The sequence below is a fragment of the Triturus cristatus genome, chromosome 11 (genome assembly GCF_964204655.1).
Source record: "Triturus cristatus chromosome 11, aTriCri1.1, whole genome shotgun sequence".
NCBI classification, from domain to species: domain Eukaryota; kingdom Metazoa; phylum Chordata; class Amphibia; order Caudata; family Salamandridae; genus Triturus; species Triturus cristatus.
This window is the reverse complement of record NC_140594.1, coordinates 516,307,298-516,335,051: the sequence shown is the minus strand read 5'-3', so window position 1 is coordinate 516,335,051 and position 27,754 is coordinate 516,307,298. Positions and strand designations below refer to the sequence as shown.

Here is a 27,754-nt window from a genome sequence, read left to right as displayed (position 1 = left end):
GTGGGCTAGTAGGTATTTCCATAAAGAGCAGGCACTTGCATGAAGAATAGGCGTAGACGAGGGTGAGGCACCTGTATGTGGACAGGCTGGGGCTGAAAGGAGGAACCAGCAAGAGTTATAGGCCAGCAAGAGGGTCAGGCACTGAGTGGAGAGTGGGTGGAGAAGACAGGCACTTGCAAGAGAAGCAGGCGTGGCCTAAACACCTACACTCCTTCCACTACAACCCTCCTCAGTCCCTAAGAAAATATCTTAACCAAACAAAATGTGATTCTTCAGTGGACACTTATTTAAGTTTTGCACTGCAAATAATACTATCACCACCGATAAGATGTTCATGTTCAAAATTCAACAAAAATCTTCCGGATATCCTTTAAGAAGCATGTCAAAAAACTGTTGTTATCAAGGTGTCAAACGCATTAGGCACCAAGTTGTGCTCTATTCTTAGATACCAGTTGGAGGGGTGGAGTATTAGTGTTTCTGTTTTGACCAACTAACATTCAGTTCAATGTAAAATCTGTCCACATACCAATATTATCCAATCATAGGCCAAAAATATAATTTAGTAGGTTTACTTGTATATTAACAGTAGGATTACTGGTGGGTAATCTTTGTAGCATGGACAAAGATACATTTCAAAATGCAACAATGGGTGAATATACAACAATTAACATTAAGTAAGACAGCATAAGTGGTTTAGACATCTTCTAAACCTGCCAAATTCTTGCCATGTGTCACCAATAATACAAACTAGAATTTTAAGATTAGCAAATACATTTTGGTGATTCAAATGAGACTAAAAGGAATCAGGCGTAGTGAGGTATAACTTTTCTGTCCCGTTTTGCTCTCCATAATCAGGAAAACACTTTGATAAGAACAATAGGAAGCAATGAACACAGAACTCTTCCTAAAGTCCCATCCCACACTGCTCTAGGAAGAAAAAAAATCCAGATCAGTGACTAACAGCTCACTACCACAATCATGTGCTCTATCGGTTTAGCTGTCTAATCTGAAAAGGCAGTATAAAATGAAAAGTTAATTTCCATCTACTAATAAAACATTGTTACATAAAATAAATACCATGGTTAAAATTAAAACTTCTTTTTCCAAGCCATTCTGGAATGAGAATTATTTTTGTTTCTAGGAAATCAGTATAGTCCTATAATCTAAAAAGGTGTCAGTAAAATGTCCCTGAATCAAACGTGCTCAGTTTAAATTGGAAAGTATGATTTTCACAAGCAAACGTTTTGAAGTTACTTACAAAGTTATTTACAAGTGCTTTCCTTACTTATGCAAAGCTATGGCAATTTAGTGTTAGATGACATGCTTACTCGCTGAAAAATCTTTACATAGTCGGTTCCTCAACATTTAAAAGAGGACTGCATGAAGCTCAGTTTTGCGTGGGAGGGGGGCGGGATTGGTTTGTAGTCATATATGAACATTGTTGACACAAGAGCACAATGACTGTCAGGGCCAAAGTATTGGAGTAAAGAACGTCATATATAAGCAGTTACAGCAGGTGTAAAACCTGATACAGCGACGTGCAGGTTTATTGTAAAATTCTAAATTGCAGCAGCGACCCTCAATAGAACTTTTTCAATAGGCGGGACTTCGCACTGGGGGTACGCACCGTACATACACGGGTGGGGGTTCGACTCGTACGTACACGGGTGTACATACACGGGGGGGTTCGACTCGTATGTACACGGGTGTACATACACGGGGGGGTTTGACTCGTACATACACGGGGGTTTGACTCGTACGTACACGGGTGTCCATACACGGGGGGTTCGACTCATACGTACACGGGTGTACATACACGGGGGGTTCGACTCGTACGTACACGGGTGTACATACACGGGGGGGTTCGACTCGTACGTACACGGGTGTACATACACGGGGGGGTCGGCTCGTACGTACACGGGTGTACATACACGGGGGGTTCGACTCGTACATACACGGGGGGGTTCGACTCGTACGTACACGGGTGTACATACACGGGGGTTCGACTCGTACGTACACGGGTGTACATACACGGGGGGTTCAACTCGTACGTACACAGGTGTACATACACGGGGGTTCAACTCGTACGTACACGGGTGTACATACACGGGGGTTCGACTCGTATGTACACGGGGCTGGGGGGGGTTTGGCGCGTATGCGGGCACATGTCTCCATGGTTGCTATGGGAGTTCGGTGCGGACGGTGTTTTTTCCATACGGTTGTAACATCGGACGCACGGGATGGATCGTACTTGCGCGGTCGGACTTCACTTTTCACATTTGTACGGTAAATCGTCCGGGGACGTGTCGGACACATTTTCCGACCCGAGGACGTGTGGGGAATTTTTCCCAATGCGATTCGTATGGAATTTTTCCCATGCGAATCGTACTTGGCAGTTTGTACGGCACTTGTACGATTCGTACGGTAAAAAGACCGGATACGAGTCGTACGGGGAAATTTTTTCCAGGATCCTAATCGGCACCTATATATGTGACTGCTAGCACTGCCAGTAAGAGATTTTAATCCTGTTTGGGCCAGTCATGTACACAGAAGAGGCTGTAGGTTATGTTCCAGCGCATATGAATCACAGGAACATTTATTTTGCTGCTGTCCTTCTATAGAACATCAAAGGAAGCTATTAATTAGACCAGCCTGTCTGTCCCGTGGGGTGAAAAGGTTCCAAGAAGCATCTGCAGTTTGTTTTAAAAATACAGATTTATAAAATGTAAATGTAGAAAAAAATCTTTCTACATTGACATAATTTTTCACATAAAAAAAATCATTATAATTGTTTAAAAAAATTAAAATAAGAAATGTCTATTTCAAGAAATGTTAAATTCATTCACTCTCTTTAATTTTATTTTTAGATATTTTACATTTCATTTTTTATATAAATATGTATTTAATTATTTACAATGAAATAGGATGTTTAAAATATTTATTATATATCTTAACTTATAAAATGTCATTTATACAAAATATTATTGTAACAAAATTAAGTTATACATTTTGAAATATTAATTTACATTCATTAACATAATTACATTTACTTTAAAATATCAACTTTTAAATAATCTCCCTACCATTATCCCCTTGAATCCCATTCCACTACTAAAAAAAGTATCATTAATAGTTGTATACATTAATCCGAATAAAACACGAATTTCAACAATTTCCTGAGTAATAAATTATCTTGTCAGTAATTCAATCTTTATTCTACTGTGAACAGTCATAAAAGAATATAAACACAGCAGAAATACATTTGAATAAGTATACAATAAAATAGCAAGCCATATGAGACAGAATGGAGGCATTACAATTACATTTAAAATCTCATAATTTAAGACCCCATAAGATACACAGCCCTGACTCATATCTTTTCCTAATAATAATAGCCCTCTTTGAGATATTTAAAACAGCATAGAAGGTGGCTGGTGTATCTAACTTCTGGAGACAGATCAGTGCTAACTTATATGTTCTCATTTTAGTCTTATGAAGAATGAGAGACAGAAATGAACGGCAGGGGGTTGAATATAATGTGCAAAAGATCATAAAGTGCATTGATGAGAGACACCATCACAGGGATCTGAGGGCGGAGTTCTAAAAAAGATCCCCTAGTTAGGAAAGGCTATAATAAAGTGCACTGTGCTCAACCTGAAATGGGTGAAGAGGAAGTGCTGACTATGGTTGATTATGGGTGATAAATAGGGTTCGGGAGCTACAGGTGTACAAATAGTAGAGTTTCAAGAATACTAGACATAGTTAATGATTGTTCCCTCCTCAACTCCATGCAGTGTTCTAAAAAGCACTGTATGATTCTTTATACGCACCTCGTAACAATTGCCCCAGGGTTATAATACATTTCTGGCATTCCAAGTTGATAAAACATTTTCTTGGCGTGTACAAACCATGGAATATGCAGTACATTATCTAACAATAAACAGTCTGCTAAAAAGGCTGTAACCAAACACACTTCCTGTTTGTCCCAACAAATTATCTATAAAATTAGCGGCTGGAGGCTAAGTGAGTCCTCCATATAAGTTAGGTCTATTTCCTCATGGCCAATAACAGATGCAATACTTCTTGGTTTGGACAATACACTACAAATAAAACAGTTTTCTCTGTGTCAGTGAATGTCTAGATTCGAGTAACTCTCACAGATAGAGACTTGCTTAATTTTCTTACTTAAAATACTAATTTAAAAAAATTATAAACATATAGAATAAAACACAATACAATAAATTACATACAAAATAACACTTACAAACAATATTACATACAGCAATATTTTCTAAATCAATATTTTTTTTACTATATTAACAAGCATTTGCAATGCAATTGGTCTTGCCTTTGGGACCTTATATGTATTTAGCTATGCAGCATATTAGCCTGGGTGCTGAAACATCTACTGTTCTTTAACATGGAGGGAAAGTAAGCACCAAACTGCGTGAAATGCCAGGTACGGGAACACATGGGCTCCCAAGTCAATTACCTGGTGCCCTAAGAGCCAAAGGGGTTACCAAACATGACTTCAACAATGTTGGCTAGGTTATTCCAGTGTATAGCAGTTCTCCAGCTTTGTTTGTCCTGTTAGTGGGACCCTGCCTGCTCTTCTCTTCGTGTTCTTGCCTGCTCTGGCGGTGGGCCCTGACCACTCTATTCAGGTCCTGTGGCCCCTTCATGTTCTGCTCCTGGAGCCCTGCGTGCTGTTCTCTGAAGATGCCTGTGTGTCCTGTTCGTGGGACCCTGCCAGCTCTTCTCTTCGTGCTCATGCCTGCTCTGCTCCTGGAGCCCTGCTTGCTGTACTCTGAAGGTACGTGTTTGCCCAGTTCTTGGGCCCCTGCCTGCTCTGCTCTTGGTGTTCTTGCCTGTTCCGCTTCTGAGGCCTTCCTTTCCTGCTCCCCAGCCCCTCCGTGTCCCCTGGGCTTTCAGCAGGCAGCGTCTGTCTGTGCTGTGAGAAGCGAGCTCCTGGACAGGCTTGGGGCAGACTGTGGCCCAGGTCAGGCCCTGGATGCATGCACACACAGCCATCATACCGACTTTATTTTCAGTGGTGCTATAAATTAATTACACGCATTTAATAACTAAAATATCATTAGATTTCCCTTGTAATATCCTAGCGGCAGCCCGCCAGGGAAGCAGTCAGAGGGGTCCGGGGCTATTACCGCCTGCGAGGCTATTAGCGCACCAATTAGCTGCCATTACATCGACTGCCTGCACTTGTGTTTTGATTCTGTCTTCACTTTATGTTCCCAGAGCTTCTGCCTTCGATCCGGGTGGGAGCCTCTTCAAACCTCCAACCCCCCCTTTCGCCCCAAAATAAAATAGAACAGTCCCTGCATTCCTGTGTCCCTTTTACCTCATTGTCACTCAACCCCCCTCTGCTTCTGGAGCCGTTTTAAACCAATAACCTCAGCCCCTGCATAATATTTAAAGAATGAGAACACCACCCCATCCTTCCACCCCCATCCCCCCAAAAAACTGTGCATACCCTCAGGGCACAAAATCGAAGGTCGCCTCTCACATTCATGCGAAGAGGAGCTCTGGGCGGGACCGCCCTGGCAGGTCCCGGGCATAGCGGGGCCAGCTGCCAGCTTGTGGGTGCTCCTCCTGTCAGGGAGGGGTCAGGCGGTGGGGGGGCGAGGAGCATCGAAGAGGCGGGCAGGAGTAATGGAATTGCAGGAAGCAGAGGCGGGGTAAGATATTAGTAAGAGCAGCAGGCATGGCCCGGCAGGGGTGTAGTTTGTAGAGGTGCAGCAGGTGCAGTGGCACCAGAGGCCCATTAAATACAAATTGCTGTATTTTACTACCCCAACATCAGTCAAACGGGCCATTGTGCTTGCTTGCACGAGGACATGTGGTATCTATGCTTCGCTCCTGGGGCCTGGGTAAATGCAAGAGGAGGAGGCAGGGTTGCGGTCTAATAGGAGAGCACATGTGGGCTAATAGGTATTTCCATAAAGAGCAGGCACTTGCATGAAGAATAGGCGTAGACGAGGGTGAGGCACCTGTATGTGGACAGGCTGGGGCTGAAAGGAGGAACCAGCAAGAGTTATAGGCCAGCAAGAGGGTCAGGCACTGAGTGAAGAGTGGGTGGAGAAGACAGGCACTTGCAAGAGAAGCAGGCGTGGCCTAAACACCTACACTCCTTCCACTACAACCCTCCTCAGTCCCTAAGAAAATATCTTAACCAAACAAAATGTGATTCTTCAGTGGATACTTATTTAAGTTTTGCACTGCAAATAATACTATCACCACCGATAAGATGTTCATGTTCAAAATTCAACAAAAATCTTCCGGATATCCTTTAAGAAGCATGTCAAAAAACTGTTGTTATCAAGGTGTCAAACGCATTAGGCACCAAGTTGTGCTCTATTCTTAGATACCAGTTGGAGGGGTGGAGTATTAGTGTTTCTGTTTTGACCAACTAACATTCAGTTCAATGTAAAATCTGTCCACATACCAATATTATCCAATCATAGGCCAAAAATATAATTTAGTAGGTTTACTTGTGTATTAACAGTAGGATTACTGGTGGGTAATCTTTGTAGCATGGACAAAGATACATTTCAAAATGCAACAATGGGTGAATATACAACAATTAACATTAAGTAAGACAGCATAAGTGGTTTAGACATCTTCTAAACCTGCCAAATTCTTGCCATGTGTCACCAATAATACAAACTAGAATTTTAAGATTAGCAAATACATTTTGGTGATTCAAATGAGACTAAAAGGAATCAGGCGTAGTGAGGTATAACTTTTCTGTCCCGTTTTGCTCTCCATAATCAGGAAAACACTTTGATAAGAACAATAGGAAGCAATGAACACAGAACTCTTCCTAAAGTCCCATCCCACACTGCTCTAGGAAGAAAAAAAATCCAGATCAGTGACTAACAGCTCACTACCACAATCATGTGCTCTATCGGTTTAGCTGTCTAATCTGAAAAGGCAGTATAAAATGAAAAGTTAATTTCCATCTACTAATAAAACATTGTTACATAAAATAAATACCATGGTTAAAATTAAAACTTCTTTTTCCAAGCCATTCTGGAATGAGAATTATTTTTGTTTCTAGGAAATCAGTATAGTCCTATAATCTAAAAAGGTGTCAGTAAAATGTCCCTGAATCAAACGTGCTCAGTTTAAATTGGAAAGTATGATTTTCACAAGCAAACGTTTTGAAGTTACTTACAAAATTATTTACAAGTGCTTTCCTTACTTATGCAAAGCTATGGCAATTTAGTGTTAGATGACATGCTTACTCGCTGAAAAATCTTTACATAGTCGGTTCCTCAACATTTAAAAGAGGACTGCATGAAGCTCAGTTTTGCGCGGGAGGGGGGCGGGATTGGTTTGTAGTCATATATGAACATTGTTGACACTAGAGCACAATGACTGTCAGGGCCAAAGTATTGGAGTAAAGAACGTCATATATAAGCAGTTACAGCAGGTGTAAAACCTGATACAGGACGTGCAGATTTATTGTAAAATTCTAAATTGCAGCAGCGGCCCTCAATAGAACTTTTTCAATAGGCGGGACTTCGATTTTTATTGTTTAGCTAGATTATGGGTGAGTTTAAGCGTTGCCTCACTGACTATATATAGGAAACAAATTAAAAACACAGGGGCTCATTTATGAGTCCTTGCGTCACTTTTGCTCCGCCGGTGCATCACTTTTTGTGACGCACCAGCGGCGTAAAAATTGGAGCTTGTTGCACCATATTTACAAAGTGACGCATCTAGGTAGATGCGTCACTTTGTAAACTCCTGCGCTACATTATACCTGCGTCAGGTATAATGTATGCAGGGTGGGTGTTCCCACGTAAGTAAGCATCGTAGAAGTGACGCAGTGAAATCTACGAGATTTCACTGTGCCACTTCTAGGGTGCAAATGCGTCAATATCTTACGCCTGCCTAACAGCAGACGTAAGACTGACGCAGGCCCTTTCACATGGGGCGTGCCCCATGTGAAAGGACACATTGCTGGAGTTGCGTCACTTTTGTGACACACTCCAGCAATGCGTCACTTTTGCGCCTACAGATACATCAGAAATACTGACGTATCTGTAGCTCCTTGCGACATGATGCGTCATACTGTAAATATGATGGGGCAGATTTACAAGAAAGTGACGCATCTGTAGAGATGCGTTACTTTCCCTGCGCCTAGTTGCCAAATCCTTGCGTCACCATAGCGCAAGGATTGACAGATGCGTCAGAAATTCTGACGCATCTGTTGACGGAAAAGTCACGCATTGCTGGAGTCGTGTCGCAAGCACGACGCAACTCCAGCAATGCTCAGGGCCACCCTATGCCTAACATGCTGCGTCAATTCTTACTCCTGCTTCAAGCAGGCGCAGGGTTTTGACACAGCATGGACGTAAAAGTGACTCAGTGAAATCTTGTAGATTTCACTGCGTCACTTTTACGGGGCTTCCTGCGACAGAACACCCACCCTGCATACATTAAACCTGATGCAGGTTTAATGTGGCGCAGGGCTTCACAACGTGACGCATCTCCCTAGATGCGTCACGTTGTAAATGGGCCGCAACTTTTACGCTGCCGCTGAGTCACAAAGGTGACGCAACGACGGTGCAAAAGTGACGCAAGGGGCTTGTAAATCTGCCCCGATGCATCCATCATGTTGCAAGGAGGGTGCACTGAGAAGTGACGCATCGCTGCTTTCACGCAGCGATGCGTCACTTCTTATAAATGAGGCCCACAGTACTTGCACAACACAGAACTTTATTTAATGTATTATTAGATGAACATTTTAACGAGGCACCTCTAAATGTGGCACAATTTTACATGCATAACCACTACATGGACCGATGATTAAAATGATTGATTAGAGGTCGACAAGGAATGAAAAGTGTTAAGAGACGGTGATAGCATGCAAAGTGACACAATCGTGAGTGTCCAATCGAGTGGACGATAATGGGCAGGATGAAATGTCACCCATGACTTTCACAATGAAGGTGTTGCAGTGGGTAGAAAATAAGTAATGGAGGAGCGGGGAAAACATTCAAGAGGAGGTGACCGTTGGGGATAATAGCTGGTTTGGAAGAGAAAATGGGGTAAATAGTTGTCTGTCTGAGATAACTGAATCTGCAGTACATCGTGGAGGGCGTTAACTTTGCCTGTGTGGGATGGCTATGTCGGTCGGTGGCTCAGGCATGCCTGCTATACGTGATAACATGTCAGCACCACCGACCCCTCACTCTCAGCGCTTAGCCCTGCTTTCCCTCCTCGCCTGCCCTCTCTGCTCCAACTGGCTGTCACGGCTTTCCCCAAGCGGTGGCAGCGGCTCTCATGGAGATCTCTCCGGCTCACACACACACACTGCCCCGTCCTCCGCTCACCTTCCGCTGCCGTATGCCAGGTCTGAAATCTGAAACCAGCAAAATCCCCAATGAAAACAAAGACATAAACAAGCACAAGTTCTACCAAAAAGCTCAAAGTAGCTCCTCACCTCGGCAATAGCGAAAAATACGACTGAAGTTTAGAATTCATTGACATTAAAGATATAGCTCCATAAACGTTCAAATACACACTTGAAACAAATTATTACACTAAAGGTGGTCGTTAATTTTTCTAAAATAAAAATTTAAATGGGAGATGCGCAAAATCTGCGCTTCTGCAGAGATGGACAGTCCCTAACTTTCACGTATTGTGAACAATTAATGATCAGGCTCATTCACTGTCAAACAGTTAAAAGTAGCTAATTTTTCGATGTTAATCTAAAAAGCAAGAGCATAAATTAAGATACTGAAGTAATACACGTGAAAAGATCAGTAACAAGCATTTGCAATGCAATAGGACTCGCATTTACGTGAGACTATTGCATTGTAAACGGGAGTGCGTACGGGCGGGAGGAGGGGGACACAGACGTCGGTAGTGCGGGTGTCAGAGCGGGGAAAAAATAGTGCTGATAAATAACACATAGGGTACAGTGTAACACTCCAAGTAATGGGGCCAATAGCCATGGGAGGGTACAAATGACGACATGGACATAATGAGGCGGGACTAACAAGCCTCATAATCAATCAGAAGACAGAATTTAGGAAGGACAAAGACAGAAGCCAATAAAAAATATGGGTGGAGAGTGAGGGAAGCTTCTCTCCAGATACTGGACTACTGCATGCCACGCAGAGCTAGCAGCGCTTGCGCGCTGCCGCTAAAGCTCGACCTAAAAACACTTTAAACAATATTTTTACTGTCGATTATATTTTTGACAGTCCTGTTGATTATCTTTTTGACACCCCAATGTCTTTACGCAATATTTCTGTATCACACAATTTTTTAAACGCTATTTTCTCCAATCCCCCCAAAATAGCTATCACTTGCCAAAGGGTTTAAAACTGCCTTTTAAAGCTGCTCAGCAGCTAGTCCTATTCAGGTTTTCATTACTGTTGTTTTTCTATTTTCCATCGTGAATGTTTCTTTTTTGATTCTTTTCCGATTTTCCCAATCCTTTATGTTTCCTGTCATGTGATGTTTGATATGATTTCCTTTTTACTATTTAAAGAATTCAGTCTGGTTGGAAGGTGCACTGCAACAAGCTTGTTTTCTCACTCCCTCCAGTTGCCGATCACGAGTCCTCGCTCCACGAATTTCGCTATTATATTACGTTTTGTTTTGTCAATCCCCAAACGTCTGAAGCCTTTCTTGAGGGAGGAGGCATTTCACGCCTTTAGCTTTTTCCTCATGAGAAGGCAGATTCTTAAAGGCACTTGCCTATCATATATTCCAGAGTGTTGTGACATTGTGACTTTTGGAAACAGTACATATGACAAAGTAAGACCCTGACCAGATAACACGTAAGTGTTCAGACCAGAGCGCTCGGTTCAGCTTTGCAGGTTCACTTTTTTCAGCAGTGCTGTGGTAAAACAGTCTGTCCCAGTAGTTTCAGGATTATCTCCTACGTCCTCTACATAGCAGTTGGTTATACCATCCTTGAACAGGAGGTGGTGAGTCTTACACTGTGGCTGTGTATAACACTGTATGTAGCAGGTCACCCTGCAATCAGCTGTCACACTGCCATGTGACATACTATGCAGTCTCTTGCTCCCCTCACTCAGCATCAAGTCAAGTTACATAGAGTGGAATAGAGCCCACACGACCTTGCTCCCTTCCCTATCCACTTGACCCTCACTGCCTCCTATTTCAGGTGGCTTAATCAGTCAGCCAAAAAAACAACTTTATTTGGTTTATCACAACCATAAAGCACACAATAAAATATATAACAATTGAAGTTTTAAAAACATCATATTATCAATAAAACTTTTGAATATTTACAATTTCTATAAAATTCCCAGAGCTGTCCCAACCCCAAGCCTTTGTTCTTTATCCGCTTTCAATAAGAGGTTGTCCACTAGGGCCATGAATTTTACACCACGACAAATTAAAATATTTGAAGAGCCCCCCATCCAGTTTATTACCGCCTGTCTGCATGTGCGAATCTGTAAGTCATTAAAAGATGCTTTCAGCATCTTCGCTCTTTCGGTTTTTAAAGAGTCACAAACGCACATCAGGTGGCATATGGATTCTTTGTGATATCCGCACAGACGGCAAATTTCAACTTGTTATTTGCTTTTCCAGGTGGGGACCAAATCCTTCGAATTATGATCGCCTAATTTGTACCACATAAACCTCTTTTTTAATGATAGTCGAAAGTGCGCCACTAAATAGGGTTGCGGTTTTAGCTTGGTATATGAGTTTATTACAGTCCAGGCATGACGTTGTTTGGTCAATCTTCTTTTGTCTTCCATGAGCGATAATTTCTTAGCCATGGCGTTACATGCTCTATTAAATGTTGTTCTTTCCAACTTGCTATTCCAGGCTTCATCAATCTCTAGTTCTTCCAGGGCTGTACACAGAAAATCGCCCCATGAATTTGTTTTTTATGCTCAAACTGCGATCCTATTTCGGTCCAACATAAGTTGTTCAGCGTTCCAGGTTCCGATGCTCTGAATTTTCCAGCACAATTTCGCAAATGTTGCTTTTCTTTGATATTCCTGGATCTGGAGGCCAAATTCCAAGCGTATCTGTGCTGGGGATGCTCCTTTAGGAAGATTAAAAACTGCTTTATACACTTTTGTCTGCAGTTCGTTTAAAATGGTAATTTCTGGACCATGCCAGATTTCCAGGCCATAGGACAAAGTTGGAAGCAGTTGTGCTGCCATTATTTTCAAAAGATGGTCATGGGAAGGACATTGCAATTTCTTATAGAGCTGTTTGTAGGCAAAAATTAATGATTGGGCTTTTGCTTTTATATCAATTTTTTGATTCATAAAGGTCATCCTTCGACCCAGTTTGATTCCCAAATATTTATATGAGCTAATTTCCTCAATTTGTGTTCCCTTTGCCTACCATTTATATTTTCCTGATCTAGGGCCTACTAATCGCACCACCTTGGTTTTTGTCTTGTTTAATTCCAAGCTTAAGAGATCAAAATAATCAGTCAGTTTGTTTATGACTCTTTGCAACCCTATTGGGGTTTGACTCACTACCACAATTCAGTTCGCATATTGCAGGAACTGAATTGACTCATTTGCCAGTTTAGGCGGATGGCCATTTGTCTTTAGCAAGTAGTTGTTTAAGTCTGCTAAGTATAGATTAAATAGACATGGTGAGAGGAAGCAGCCTTGTTTTAATCCATTGGTTATTTTTATCTTTGATTATATTCTGCTGCCGTCTCCAAGCTTCACCCTGGCCCAAGTTTCGCTGTATAGAGATATTATGGAGTCTCTCAGTTTTTGGGGTAATCCCCATTTTTTCAGTTTCAGCCAAAGACGATCTCGCGGCACTCTATCAAAAGCATATTTCAAATCAATATAGCATGCTAATAGACCTGTTTTTTTATTTGCAGCGTTTTCAATTAAGATTGCCAATGCTGCCAGGTTTGTGATGGTGCCCATGCCCTGTCTGAAACCTGTTTGAAATTTCGGGATTATTCTTTTTTCCTCCATCCACGCCTGTAAATATTGTAAAATGCAAGATGCAAAAAGTTTTGCCTCTACATTGATAAGGGCAATGAGTCTATAGTTCCCAGGTTCTGTTCGACTGCCGTTTTTATAAATTGGATGAAATAGACTTCCTCTCCAGGAATGTGGCGTCTTATTCTCGGAAGATATTTGGTTGAAGAGTGGGGCGAGGTAATTGGCCCACTGTTCCGGGTCATGCTTGAAAATGGCATTTGGGAGGCCATTTGGCCCATCTGCGCCTGCGGTTTTCACATTTTTTATCACTACCTTTAATTGTTTTGTTGTTGTAAAAGGTATTAGATCTTGCGTTACAGGTTGTCCTTTTTCAATGATGGGACTGCCTATTGAAGTAGATTTCAGATTTAATTCCTCTGGTTCGTCTGGACTTATATCTGCCCACCTGTGAGTATATGTTTGTATGTTATTATACAATTTGTTAATGTATTGTATCCAAGCTGACTCACTTATTTCTACATTCTGGTGGGTTTCTGTTCCCTTTGTTAGTTTATTTATTAATCCCCAAAATTCACTGCTGTTCGGTAATTTGCTTGCCCACAGCATTTTTACCCAGAGTATTTCAGTATGTGCCCTTTTTGCCTCTCTGCGCATTTTCTTATATACCTTTCTCATTATTGTGATCTTGCTGTTATCTATTACTTTTTCCATTCTGGCTGCCAAGGCCATTACTTTTCCCTCCTTTAAAGTATTCCTCTTCTGGTCTCTCAGCTGTATATTATACCATGGTTCTTTTCTGGACCCGTACAAAGCTTTGCCTACTGGAATTGCTGGGAATTTATCGAACAAAGACATGCACAGATACTCCCAATCCTGTACTATCAAATGGGCACCCAATGCCTCATTGTTCTCCACATGTATATTCACCACATCCATTAGTTCTTTAATGTTTGTTCTTCTCCATTTAAGTCTTCTTTGGTTATGTGCTTCTGGCATTACGGCTATGGATACTGTGCTCTTTCTATATATCAAATTTAAATGAAGTGCTATTTCTTGGGGAAAATGGTCACTCTCTGGTCGGATTTTTATAGAAAATAATCAACTAAGTTCAAAAGGTCCTTACTGATTATTGTGTAATCTATAGTGGATTGTTTCTTTCCTCTTAAAAAGGTAATTCCCGCTGGTTGGTCTCCCTTTGTATTCCCGTTCAAAATAACAAGACCTAGGGATTCCAAGTCTTGCTTCCATTTGATTACTTCAGGCCCGTTTTGACGTCCGTTCTTGTTTAGGTGACCCCCTATTAAATTACAGGTGGCTTAATCAAGAACCTGAGATTGACCTTGTGTAACATCTTACAAGGCCAGAAATAACCAATGCATGAATATGGGATGCTGCTATTTAACCTCAGGATGACCCTAATATCCGATAAATCTTTTTAATTACATATGGTTGGCCTACAACATTTTCACTCGCAGGTGTACCTATTGAGCACATATCCTAACTGACCTACCTGGACCAGACAGAGTACTTATCTTATTGGTCTGTAAATCTTTACCTACACATGGCTTTGCTCTTCTCTCACTCTTAAATCAAAATCCAGTAATTAATTAATTACACCAAAATAACCAGATGGAACTCTCAACCTCATTGACCACGTTACTGGGCATTTGAGCTTTAAAACTGCTGCCATTTGTGCCTAGCTACTTCTGAATGTCACTTTTTCAGAGATAGGTGTATGTGAACATTTTAAACTTACACTCCTGGTTTAATTTGATATTGTATCCAATCTATTTTGTACAAAGAGCCATTTTTTGTGCCAAGCTCGGCAAGTGAATGGCAGAGAGATAGCAGCATGGATCCGTGTATATCAGACCAGCAAAATTGCAGCTGGCACTCTGTCCTTTGCTCTTCCGGAAGACTTTTTCACATCACTTCATTTGAAAAATGTTGTACATCCAGCTTGTTTTGTGAGATGGAGATCAAAGTGTGATAGCCTGTCTTTTATAGTCCCGATTTTATAAGAAATTAGGCCATGTCCTTATATCGAAGGATTTAATTACTTATACTCTTTGGCTACATATGATATATGCATTGGGGTTTCCAACTACATTAAAGTTGCAATGGCTATTAGGAAGCGGTATTAGTGATTGTAGCTGAACTTGAACAGTTCAATTCTTTAAACTACAACCTAAGTTTTGATGTATGTTTTTATGGGGAGGGTTGCACATTGTCAGGGTATTAAGTGCCTGGTAAAGCAGATTCATCCAAAGATTGAATTTTAAGAATTGTATTTTGTTTTTCCTCCATTTCTTTTTAAATAACTGAATTGTATGAATTACCTCTCACACTGCTATGTAAATAGGTCATTTGATTCATTATCTGTAATGCTGATTTTATGAACTTTTATGGTTTTCTTTTGAAACCAAATAAAGTTCTTTTACCGTGACTTGATAGCTTGTCTTGAACTACCCCCCTTTGACCATTTTATCTGCTATAAAGGCAAAAAGAAGACATTTACATCATCCACCACCGAGTGCACTGGTTTGTTCAAAATACCATTCTTTCAGCAATGCCCCAGCTGTAAACATGCCAGGTGCCATACTGATGATTGTATGTTTAGTGAGGAAAATAAGGTAATGAAAATGTTAAAGTTGTAGCTGGGCTAATGCGTAAAATACAAGCATAGCCATATGAACCGTAGCCAGCTGACACACGTGGCCTCAATGGGGTTGGGGGGTACTTTCTCCAAGATTTAACCAATTTGGAGTGGTTTGAGTACCCCAGAGAATTTGGAATGTAATGCATCACTTTTCTCCCTCACCTGGTGCCTTCAGTCAAAAGAGGCAACTGTGATAACAGGCCCATAGTTTTGGTGGCTGGAGTACCAAGAAATGTACAGATATGCCCAGTGATGGGGTGTTGGTGATACTCCCATTGCAAGTGCTAGGGATTTGCATTATATTGTAGTCTTATGTTGTTACTTTTAGAACTTCAGAAATGTACCCACAATGCTGATGTTTCGGAGCAGAATAAAAGGGGAATTTGTGAGGCATTCATTGTCATGACTTTATTGCTGCATTAATGGGACTGGCATCACTTTCACAGTATTACGTTGACTGATGTTGAGGTTTTTCTTTATCAAAAACACAATGTTTGTAATGTCTTTTTCTCTTTTGAAGTACTTGGTGAAAAAGGTTCCTTGGAAGTATTTGAAGTACATCATAGTAGAAATTTGATAAATTAAGCTATTTAATCAAAAGAAAAAAATCTATTTTGTGCCTCTGTCATGGGTCCTCTGTCACCCAAGTGTACAATATGGGATGCTCCTTTGCTGTTCTCAAGAGGACACTAAAAGACCCTATTCAGACTGCCCACAACTTTCCAAATGGGCCTGGCACAGGAGAATCCTCTTGGAAATGCAATGAATGTTTTGTGCATGCTTAAACTTGACCATATCCTTAAGATTCATGATAGACCACATATCTATCTTGTTTTCTTGTATTGTAGAGTCTCTCTATGTTACCACTGGACCCTTGTTATCTGCAGGCAAGCTACAGTTGTCCATGTCTTCAGCTTACCATAAGGGTCCAAGATAGATGTTAAATAGCACTCTCCTGATGAATACTTCTACCTGCAGATTTCTCATCTTTTGAATAGATTCCCCACGAAATACCCAATGAGGAAGTGGGCATGACGGATTGCTTAAACCACAAAATCATAGGGTCTGAGTCTGCAGTGTCCTTACCTCTGCACCTCCAAATCCAAACAGTAGTGTTTTACAAAGGTGTCAAGGAAACTTAAGTCACAGCGTTGCAGTTCTGCCACGGAAACGTTTCTTGCCAGAGTTGAAGTTGAAGACTTTGCCCTGGTGTGAAGCCTTGACCTCTGGTCCAGGCCAGTACTCTCCCTGGCAGCGCCGCCTTACCAGCCGCTCAACTCCAGCCCAGAGACCTTCACGAGCAAGGTTCATGCCGGCTGCAAGTTCCCAGTGCCTCAGGCTCTCCTCATTGCTGGCCGTTTTGTTTGTCCTTTTCCTCAGCATTCATATTGTCTATTGTTGCCTGTGTTATTACTCTGTGTTTGCCCCTTACTGTTGTGCCTTCGTCTTAGCCTGTGTATTCCTCTTACTGTTTTGTATTATTCTGTTAGTCTCACAGCGGTATTTTGGTCCCTTTTCCCACCGCTGCTGCCCCTGCAACCCTGCCCCCCAACACAGTGCCACTCCCACCTCCCTACCCTGGTCCAGCCCCACTCCCCTACTTAATGGCGACCGCTGCGCTGTCATGAGGCGGACACGCGCAGCCGGTGTGCTGAGACCCGACCGCTACCAGTGCCAGGAACCCTGGCTCTCCCAGGCCCCACCGCTACGACTCCGCCACCCTCCACGCACTCAACCCTGGACGACACACAGAATGCCTAAGATCCTCGCAGAACACCACCCATGGACCTTGCTTGTGCCTGCCGCAGATCCCTCACCATCGACAACACCCCCACTACCGCCGAAAGACTGCCCGACGCACACACCACCAAAACCCTGACATGCATCCTCCTCATCGTGCGTTCCCTTCACCGACACGCCCTAGAGATCTGGGACCTGTTTGACACCCTCTCGCCCCTGCGGAAACCTGGATCAATGTCACCTCTGGCCCCAACATCGCCACTGCCACCCCGATGGCTACAAGATCCAGAGAAAGGACGCCCCCACCGCCCAGGAGGAGGACTCCCCATCGCCCACAAAACCCCCTTCTGACTCTTCACCTCCAGCACGAGTGACCCCCACTCCAATACAGAACACCTCAACTTCCAGATCCAGACCAGCCCCAGAACTACGCTACGTGGGACTCTCATCTACAGACCACCGGGACCATGCACCCAGTCTGCAACCACCATCACGGAGCTCGCCGAACCCCACGCAATCACCTCCACAGACTATATTCTACTCGGGGACCTGAACTTCCTCCTCGACATCTGCAACAATCACTCTCCTCGACAACCTCGACAACCTTGGGCTGAAGCAGGTAGTCAACACGCCCACTCACAAAGCGGGATACACCCTTGACCCTATATTCACTGGAGGAACAAACATCAGCTTCAGCCACACCACTCAGCACATTTGAACAGACCACCACTGCATCCATTTCACCTTCAACACCACCTCCGCACCCAAGCCCGCACCGCAACCACCATGAAGGAACTGGAGCAAGGTCACAGAGGAACTCCTCAGCACCACCCTCCTCCAAGACCCCCCCCCAAGGCCACGACCGACAACAATTCCGCAGCCACAGAATTTCACCGCTGGATCTCCCGCTGCACCAATAAGCTCGCACCCCTCCGCCACCCTGCCAAGCAATGCCCCCTGAAGGCCACCTGGTTTACCACTGAAATACAAGAAGCCAGACGCTCTTGCAGATGCCTAGAGAAAACCTGGCGAAACCAGAAAAACACGAAAGCACGGGACAACCACAGGAAAGCCCTGAAGGAATACCGCCAGGGCATAAGAGACACAAACGAACCTTCATAAGAGACAAAGTCCAGACCAACGTGACCAACGCCAAGGAGCTATTTAGCATCATACAACAGTTCACGAAACCTCCCAGCGAAGCCACAGACATCCCACCTTCCCAGGAACTCTGCGACAAGCTCAGCGCTAAATTCCATCTGAAGATCAAGGCCCTCTATGACAACTTCAACGAACTGATGACGGACAACACCCCCCCAATGCCGCCAACAAGCCAACCATCATGACCTGGAAGCCCGACACCGTCGAACACATCACCGCCACCATGATGAAAACCCACTCAGGAAACCCAACTGACCCCTGCCAACCGCACATATTCCACAGGGCCGCAGGACTGACCATCAACGCCTCCTTCATGTCCAGCATCTTCCCAGATGACTGGAAGAGGGAAGAGGTAAAACCCCTCCTCAAGAAGCCCATGGCCGACCCTACCGACCTGAAAAACTACCAGCCCATCTCTCTCCTCCCCTTCGCGACCAAAGTCACTGAGAGACTCGTGACCGCCCAGCTGACCACCTTCATCGAAGAGAACTACATCCTAGACGCCTCCCAGTCCGGATTCTGCCGCAACCACAGCACCGAGACTGCCCTCCTCGCCCCCACGGATGACATCCGCATGCTACTCGACCAGGGACACACCGTGGCCCTCATCCTTCTAGACCTCTCCGCAGCCTTCAACACCATCTCTCATCGCACCCTCGCAGCCAGACTTCACGACGCAGGAATACAAGGAGCCGCCCTCGGCTGAATCCAATCCTTCCTCTCCGGCAGAACGCAGAGGATGAGACTCCCTCCCTTCCTCTCCGAACCCACCGACATCAACTGCGGAGTATCCCAAGGATCATCACTCAGCCCCACGCCCTTCAACATCTACATGGCCTCCCTCGCCGCCATCATTAGACAGCAGGGACTCAGCATTGTGTCCTACACCGATGACACCCAGCTCATCCTCTCACTCACGAAGAATCCCAAAGACACCAGACTCCGCTTTCAGGAAGGAATGAAGAATGGTCCAGCCTGGATGAAGGACAGCTGCTTGAAGATCAACTCAGAGAAGACAGAGGAACTCATCCTCGGACCCCACACCTCTGCCTGGGACAACACCTGGTGGCCCGTTACCCTCAGAAATCCACCCACTCCTACAGACCATGCACGAAACCTCGGCATCATCCTCGACTCCTCCCTTCCATGAACCACCAGATCAACACCGTCACCTCCAGCAGTTTCAACTGCCTGGGCATCCTCTCCAAGACCTTCAAATGGATCCCCCTGACTGCGGAAAGACCGTTACCCACACGCTCCTAACCAGCAAACTGGACTACGGCAACGCACTATACGCCGGTATCAATAGAACTCTACTACACAGACTCCAAACCATCCATAACGCAAATGCCAAACTCATCCTTGGGACACCACCACCACAAACACATGACCCAGCACCTACGAGACCTCCACTGGCTCCCCGTCGAGAAGAGGGTCACCTTCAAACTCCTCACCCACGCCTACAAATCCCTCAACAACATCGGACCCAAATACCTCAACAAGAGAGTATCCTTCCACATACCTAAGAGGAACATCTGTTCCACCGACCTTGCCCTGGCTGAGGTCCCCTGCATCAACAGAAACAGAACGGGGGGGAGAGGTTTCTCCTACATCACAGCCAGGACCTGGAACGAGCTCCCCATGAACATCAGACGCTCCCCGACCCTACACACGTTCAGGAAGAACCTCAAGACCTGGCTTATCGACTGACCCGGAGCTGCCCCCCCCTAGCGTCTTGAGAACCTCAGTGGTGAGTAGCGTGCTTTATAAGCCCCTGATTGATTGATTGATTGTTTAATTGGTGGAAGGAGCTCTGATACCCTCTAACGGTTCTTTGTGGACCAAGGTATAACACATCTTAATGAACAAGAATATCTACCTGGACAGCATCTCCTTTTGGATGGATTACCCCTTCATCTTGCCAGTATAGCCGATGAAAGATCATCAAGTGGGAAATCTTTGGTAAGGTCAATATAAAAATTGACCACTCTTTTAGCGTTCAGCCTGAGAAGCCTCTCCTCTTCATTAGTGGGCAGCGGAGGCGAGAAGAAGTTAAGTAAGTCTATGGACTGTCCCAAGTGTAAGAGTGTTACGACCTCTGGCAAGAAAGCAGTTCTAATTCAAAGGACCAGCTTGTCAGGAAAAAAAATGTAATGGGAGGCTTGATGCCCAGCACCTGCAACTCACTGACACATCCAGGCAAAGTAATAGCAATCAGAAAAGCTGTTAAGTAAGCAGTCACAACTGGCAACTGTGTAAGGGTTGAAAGGTAGAAGACATGAAAAATATAAGGACCACATTAATATATTATTGAGGCATTGTGAATGCGGAAGGGGAAACATAATTGTTAGATCCTTCAGAAACCTCATAACTATCGAGAAAGCTGTTCTGGCAGACAAAAAAAGAATGACCACACTGATAAGCACGACTTTACCCTACCCACTACACAACCCTGCTGAGCTAACAATAGGGATATCTGGGAGATATTGGATGAGTGGGCCTTGAGAGGTTCTTCTGAATTGCCTAAACAATACTAAACAAAACTACTTAATCTCCTGAAATATACCATTTAGGTGGAATGTATGTGGGCCCTTTAAGTAACATCCATCACTTCAGGTGGCAGATGAAAAGCATTCAGGTTTCCCTGCTAGATCTTCAGGCATGAAGATGGAGGCTCTGGGGGTTGGAATGCAGACTCATCCTCTCCAATTTAGAGAGGTTATTTACCCTGTGAGGGAGACCAAGTGGAGGACATAAGGAAAGGTCTTGAGCACCAACTGGATTGATCTCAGTTCTAACAGATTGATTTGCAACATCTACTCCTCTGGAAACCAAAGGCCTCTAATCTCCAGTTCCTCTAAATATACTCCTTACCATAGAGTGGAATCACCCATTACCACTCTGGTAACTGCTGGAGGAGCCTGGAAGGACAACCCTTGAACTAGTTTCTCCTTCATGCTCCCCCACATCAAATCCACCGTAGCATTCCCAAGATCACCATGGAGTGTGAGAGATGTCTGCCATTTTGGGACACCTGCCTGTGGGTACCACTGGAGAGGCCTCATGTATCAGCATGGGTATATGATCGGGAGAATTCGGGAAACTGGCAGACCTAGCAGGCATAAGACCATTAAGAATGTTACGTCTTCTTCATTGGAGACTGAATATCCTTTATCCTCTGAGGAGGGGAGAGGCTTGGCTTAATATAGTGTCCACTACTGCCGCTATGAACAGGATGCACCAAGAGGGCTCCAGGTGACACTTTGGCATGTTGATAAAAAAGCCCAGGTAGTACAGCAGTGATGCTGTTGACTGAAGGTGACACAACATCATCCCCGGAGGCTTGGCCTTGAGGAGCTAGTCATCCAAATGCAGAAACACTAGGATATCTTATCGTCTGAGAAGGGTGGTGACTACTTCCATCTCTTTTGTGGAGACTTGTGGAGCAGAAGTGAGGCACAAACAAGTAATGCACCATTAATAGCAGGTACTTCCTGTGCAACCATATAATTGGTATGTGAAAACACAGATTTACAGATCAACAAACACTATTCAGTCTCCCATTTCCAGTGATAGCAACACATGAGCCGGGTACAGCATCTTGAACACATTTTCCTTGCTCAGGACACTGAGGTTGGGATCGGATGAAGACTGTCCTTCTTTGGGACCAGGAGGTACCAGGCATATCACTCCTGGCCCTGTTCCTGCTCTGGCACTAATTCCACTGACAGTAAGATATCTACCTCCTTCTGAAGGATGCGTAGGTGGTCTGCAGAAGGAAGGAATGATGAGGGGGTGGGTAGAAAGTACATCCGCAAGAAAGATCGTTACTGACGGTGAGTAACTTTTTCTTGTTGAGTTTTTTATTCCTATATGTGGCTGCATATATCCCAGTGAGCCGATGGGCTACTCTTGTATAACCTCCATGTATTCACAGTAGGTCATTTATCCACTCTGCTTGCAGCAAGTGAATAACCATGTGTCCTTCTAACCTTGTTCAAGAGGGGAGTCTCGAGAAATTTACTCTGGCCATATATAATCAAGTGTACTTTGGTATATCACTCATTCACCATTAACAAGTGGTCCCTAAAAGGCCACTAAATATAGCTACCTCTGTCCTCTGCCTGTAGGTGGTTACTCATAGTTGGTAATAAAGGATCTCATCAATATAGTTGGCTTTATGCAGCCCATGCCTGCAGATTCACTATCATCTTTTACCAAGAAAAATGCGTAGATGGGATTATCTTATATCATGATTGTGTGCAATCAACATGAGCAGTGAAAGACATGACATCATCTATCACAGTGGTCTGCATTTCTTCTCAGGCCTTCCAGTTCTTCTCATCATCCCCCCGGGGATCTGATACATCTTTGTCCTATTACTTGCCTAGGCACAGTGACCTTCGACAAGATAGGAACAGGCACAATGTCAAAATACTTCCCACATGGGCCACCATGCAAATACTCTCAGAACTATGCACTGCTCCAAGGTGCTGCTTGCTACCCATCTGTGCGATTCTGTGCCTTTTCAGGGCTATGAAGTGCTATATACAGTGGCGTAACAAAAGCCCCTGAAGCCCCTGCGGTGCTGGAGGGCCCTGGGCTCCGGGGGCCTCATCTGGCACGGTTAGGCCCCTGGCCTGAGAGTTTCAGACTAAGTCCAGAGCGTAGTGGGGAGCTGCATGTACTTTGCAGGGGGCCTCTGAAGTTTTGTTACGCCACTGCCTACATAGCTACAACTAGAGTACAAGAATAGCAAGAAACATCTTGGTTTATGGAATAGTGTGTTTGAGGATCTGTAAAAGACTTATGAATTTGCACGTTTTTTATTAGGTGTGTGACCATGAATTGCAGTGTCATTGCGAGGAAGGCTGGCGTCCACCCACCTGTGACAGAATAGTTTTGGAAAGAAGTGAGTACAAACCAATTCAAAGTGTCATGACTTTGTACTGCACCATTCAAATCTTATGTCTATGATATTGTTTGAGGGGACATTTATCAAACCATTTGTTTTTGTCTAACTTGTAACAATAATGATGATAACCTGTCATGCTTCATAAGGAACTTCTGCTATTTCTAAACACTATAAAGAACCAGTGTTGCTGTTACAGAATGTAATGGTTTTACTAAGGCCGTCATTAGAAGTGGCCTGTTAATTCTGTAGTCCCCTTAATTTCAGTGACCAGGTCCAATAATTGCGGTTACTGGGTCCAACGGAATTATATGCTAATAGGGAAACCCATGAATAATTGTTATTCCAACTGGAGGTTTCACCTAATGCAAATTGATTAAATCTTGAGATTGAATTCTGTGGAAAAGCACCTGGTAATCCCAATTCCTTCACTTTATTCCCCAAACACGTTTAATTTCAATTATTTCTCTGTCTTCCTCCCATGAGTTCAAGCCAAAGAACCACTACTTCCAAGAAAATGAGGAGACTGTAGAATCAGCCCAAACATTATGGGAAGCCCATAAATCAGTAATCCGTGGGGAAGCCATATCCCTGATCGCGGGTGAAAAAAAAGACAAACAAAAAGATTTGGTGCGGGCAGAAGACGAGGAACTTAGATTGGAGGAAGAATTAGAGCAGGCAGTGACCCCCAAGAAATTACACCTCTTGAATTTAAAACAGGATGACTTTAAAAGCATAGCAACAGATAGAGCTAGGGCGCAGGGGAGGGAAATGCAGAGCAGAATTTATGAACAAGGAGACAAGGCAGGGAAGTTAATTGTGTGGCTAGATAGGAAGGAATGGGCTGCCCGCCTTGTACCTGAACTGCATGAAGAGGGTGGCGACCCTATAACTGACCCGCAGCAAATAGCAGACCGGTTTGCAGACTATTACCAGACGGCGTTCTGCACGAACGGGCAGTACACAGAAGAAGAGAACAGTGCCCTACTCCGTGATATCAGGCTTCCCACCCTCACAGATGAGAATCGTGAATATCTTGAGTCCGCTTTCTCGGACGATGAGGTGGCTGAGGCAATACGGGCAGTGCATTCGGGGAAGGCATTGGGTCCCAACGGCATACCAATCGAGTTATACAAGCTGAGACCGGATAAGATAGCCCCATACCACCGCTCAATGTTCATAGATAGCAGAGAAAAAGGGACTCTTCCCATAGACCAAAGGATAGCAAACATCGTGGTCATCCACAAGGAGGGTAAACCCAAAACCTGCTGTGCATCCTATAGACCGATATCACTGCTCAACACGAACCCAAGATCCTGGAAAACTATTAGCGATACATTTGATAAAAGTGATTGATAGCCTTGTACATCTCGACCAACCAGGGTTCATGCCACATCGTAATACTGCATGAAATCTACGCAGACTTCATGGCGTTCGGGGCAGAGCAACAACTATCCTAGAACCAGCAATACTAGTATCTCTAGATGCTACCATGGCATTTGATATGGTAGAATGGCCGTATCTCTTTGCTATGCTCGACAAATTGGGATTCGGACCCACTTTCGTGGGCTGGGTCCGGTTGCTATACTTGAATCCCATGGCTCAAGTCGCCGTGAACAACCGCAAGTCACCAGCATTCCAACTAAGCTGCGGTACACCCCAGGGGTGACCTCTATCGCCGCTCCTTTTTGCCTTAGCCCTGGAGCCCCTGGCGGCTTGGATCCGCAGTGATCCAGTGATCCGCAGTATGTGTAGGTCCCTGGACTGGGAAGATAAGATATCATTGTACGCAGACGACATTCTGCTATACCTGACACCTCCAAGAGCCTTCCTAATATGCCTGCTGGACATACTTGCAGTGTTTGGGAGATACTCCGGATTTACTATAAACTGGTCCAAATCCGTGGTCTATGTTCTGCAGGGAGAACCACCCGTTCTCCCAAGGGGCTGCCCGATCCAGATAGCGTCAGATGGCTTCCGCTATCTCGGCATCTTTCAAACGTTCAACTCCGAGCTCCGCTTCACCCACAACCTTCTACCACCAATACAGAGATTGAAAAGTTACATCAAACACTGGAAGTCTGTGCCCCTCTCATTATTGGGTAAAGCTGTCCTTTTCAAAATGATGGCTTTGCCCCGCTTCCTCTATGCCCTCCAGAACTCCATGGATCCAGTTCCCAAATCATATTTTAAAGAAATATAGAATCTACAAAGAGACCTTTTAAGGGACGGTAAACCCCGAATTGCCTTAACCAAGCTCACCCTCAACTGTTATGACGGGGGCATCAGTCTTCAGACATTAAAAAGTATTATTGGGTGACCCATCTAGCGGCTATAAACCAGGGGATATACGGCCGTCCTGATGACCCGGGATATGCCATGGACAGATGGCTCCTCCCAGGGGGGGAATAGAGTCGAGCACTCTACTCTAGGCATCGCAAATACCCCCTCACGTGCCCAACCGCACATTCAGTCCATATATGGCATGTGGTGAACAAACAGCTGGGATGGGATCGCAGTCTCACCCTGGCGACTCCCCTGTGGAATTCCGAAAAGCTGGGTAATTTGTGGCAATCCAAGGGCTTTGATAAGTGGGACCTTATTGGAATTTCCCAGATTAAAGATCTTTGGGTTGAAGATGAAATCCTTCTTTTTGCCTCCCTCCAACAGCAATATCACCCGGCAGACACTGAGCACTATAGGTACCTCCAAATTCGACATGCCCTACACACTCACCTTACCAGTAAGTGCCCCCTCCTGGATGCTTCCCCCCTGGAGGATAGACTACTTGATGGCCTTTGTTGGACTTGGCCCTTCTGGAAAGTTCAACCCTAGAACTTTTTGCAGTATCCTAGCCTTTTTCCTGTGTTGTACTAGTGGTTTTAGGCCTCTAGGCGCTTTCACACTGTGTCCCAGTGGAAAGCGCGTGCGCTCTGGGTTACATTGAGTGAGACTGACCTGCCCTCCCATAGGAATGCATGGGGGAATGTATGTGTCCCTGGTAGTTCCTGATGCGTGGGGAGTGCAGGTGCGAGTTTGGTATGTACGGACTCGTGTGATAAAATGCTGCGCGATGATGTGTGCGGCATGCATGTATCTAGTGTGGAAGTGCCACTTCTAGAAGTGGGCACTTCTGTGTGCAGTGGGAAATGAGTGCCTTGTCTGGCGATTGCCTGCCTGAGGTCATGTGACGGGCTAGGGAATCCCCAGAGTCAGGAGGAGTCACCCAGTGGTGAATGGGGAGATCAGCAGCTAGATGGGTGCGAGGAGTACACCTAGGACCTGAATAGGGCTGGGCTTTCCCCACACAATGCTGGCTCCGCCCCCTGTGGTGCGACTGATGACCCTGGCCTATTCTGTGAATAGGGAGAGGGGCTGAGCAAAACAAAGTGCTCAGGAACCAGTTGTATCTGGTTCGCCCCTTCCCCGCACCTTTGAGAACAAAGGATTATGTGTATAAAAAGGGGCTGTGTCCCCTTACAAAATGTTCTGCTTTTGGATCCTGACAGGAGGGGGCTTGCTGCTGGTGGGGCCCAGGAGGGACCGCCATGGGGGCTGCCTCCCTGCTGGAGGGCCCTAGGAGCTGGCCCCTGGGCCCTGCATTGCCCCTGGATACTTCATGACTTTTGGGACTCCTTTGTGCTTTTCTGGCTAAAGGCCAGGACTTTGCCAACGCTTCTTGCACCTTAGGAGCGCCACATTCGAATCATGGCCCCAGAAGAGAGAGAGGAGCTGACGGCGTGCAGCGCGCCGCTGCCAGGAACCGAGGGAATTCCGATGTGGGGATCCCCTCGTGGTGCCTGCATTTATCGTTGTTACGCGGGTGCCTACCTCGCCTATTTCGCTAGTTCTAGCGGCGGGTGCCCACCTCGCGATTTGCCGTGTCCGGCGGGTGCCCACCCCGCCTTATATCTTGAATTTCGAGGGAGCCTACCCCTCTTACAAAGAAATCACCGCCGCGGCCCGAGCCGCATACAAAATCGCCGCCGAGTCCGCGGCCCGCCTGGTTGTGGGCGGGGCCGTGGGACGGAAGCGGAAGTGCCGCCATCTCCAGGGGAGGAAGTCCCGGAGCCTCGCAGGCTCCATCTACCAAGTCCCGGTCCCGGGATGGGGGACCGGGTGAAGCGTGGCGGCGAGGCGTCATTCAAGGATGGCGGGAGCCCACCCCACCGCCGGAAAGACTGGAGGTAAACTCCCGTGTCCCAGGAGGGGGCCCTGGTGAAGACTGCAGCGCGGGGCTCCCAGGAGTGAGGGAAGCCCCGCGCCGCGAGAGGGGTACCATCCGACCTTCGCCCCAGCCGGTGAGTGACAAGGGCTGGGGGGGAAGAGGGGACCTAGGCA

At 45.1% G+C, this 27,754-nt stretch overlaps 1 protein-coding gene across 1 annotated transcript in view; it reads left to right on the top strand.

Moving 5' to 3' along the window:
• Positions 1-24,769, top strand: part of LOC146784501 (zinc metalloproteinase-disintegrin-like VLAIP-B) — a 3,966,015-nt gene extending 3,941,246 nt beyond the window's left edge. The window contains exons 18-20 of the mRNA XM_085632966.1: positions 23,335-23,413; positions 23,563-23,615; positions 23,900-24,769. Of these exons, the coding sequence (XP_085489092.1) occupies positions 23,335-23,413; positions 23,563-23,615; positions 23,900-24,769 (1,002 nt within the window). The remainder of the gene's footprint in view (positions 1-23,334; positions 23,414-23,562; positions 23,616-23,899) is intronic.
• Positions 24,770-27,754: the final 2,985 nt, after the last annotated feature.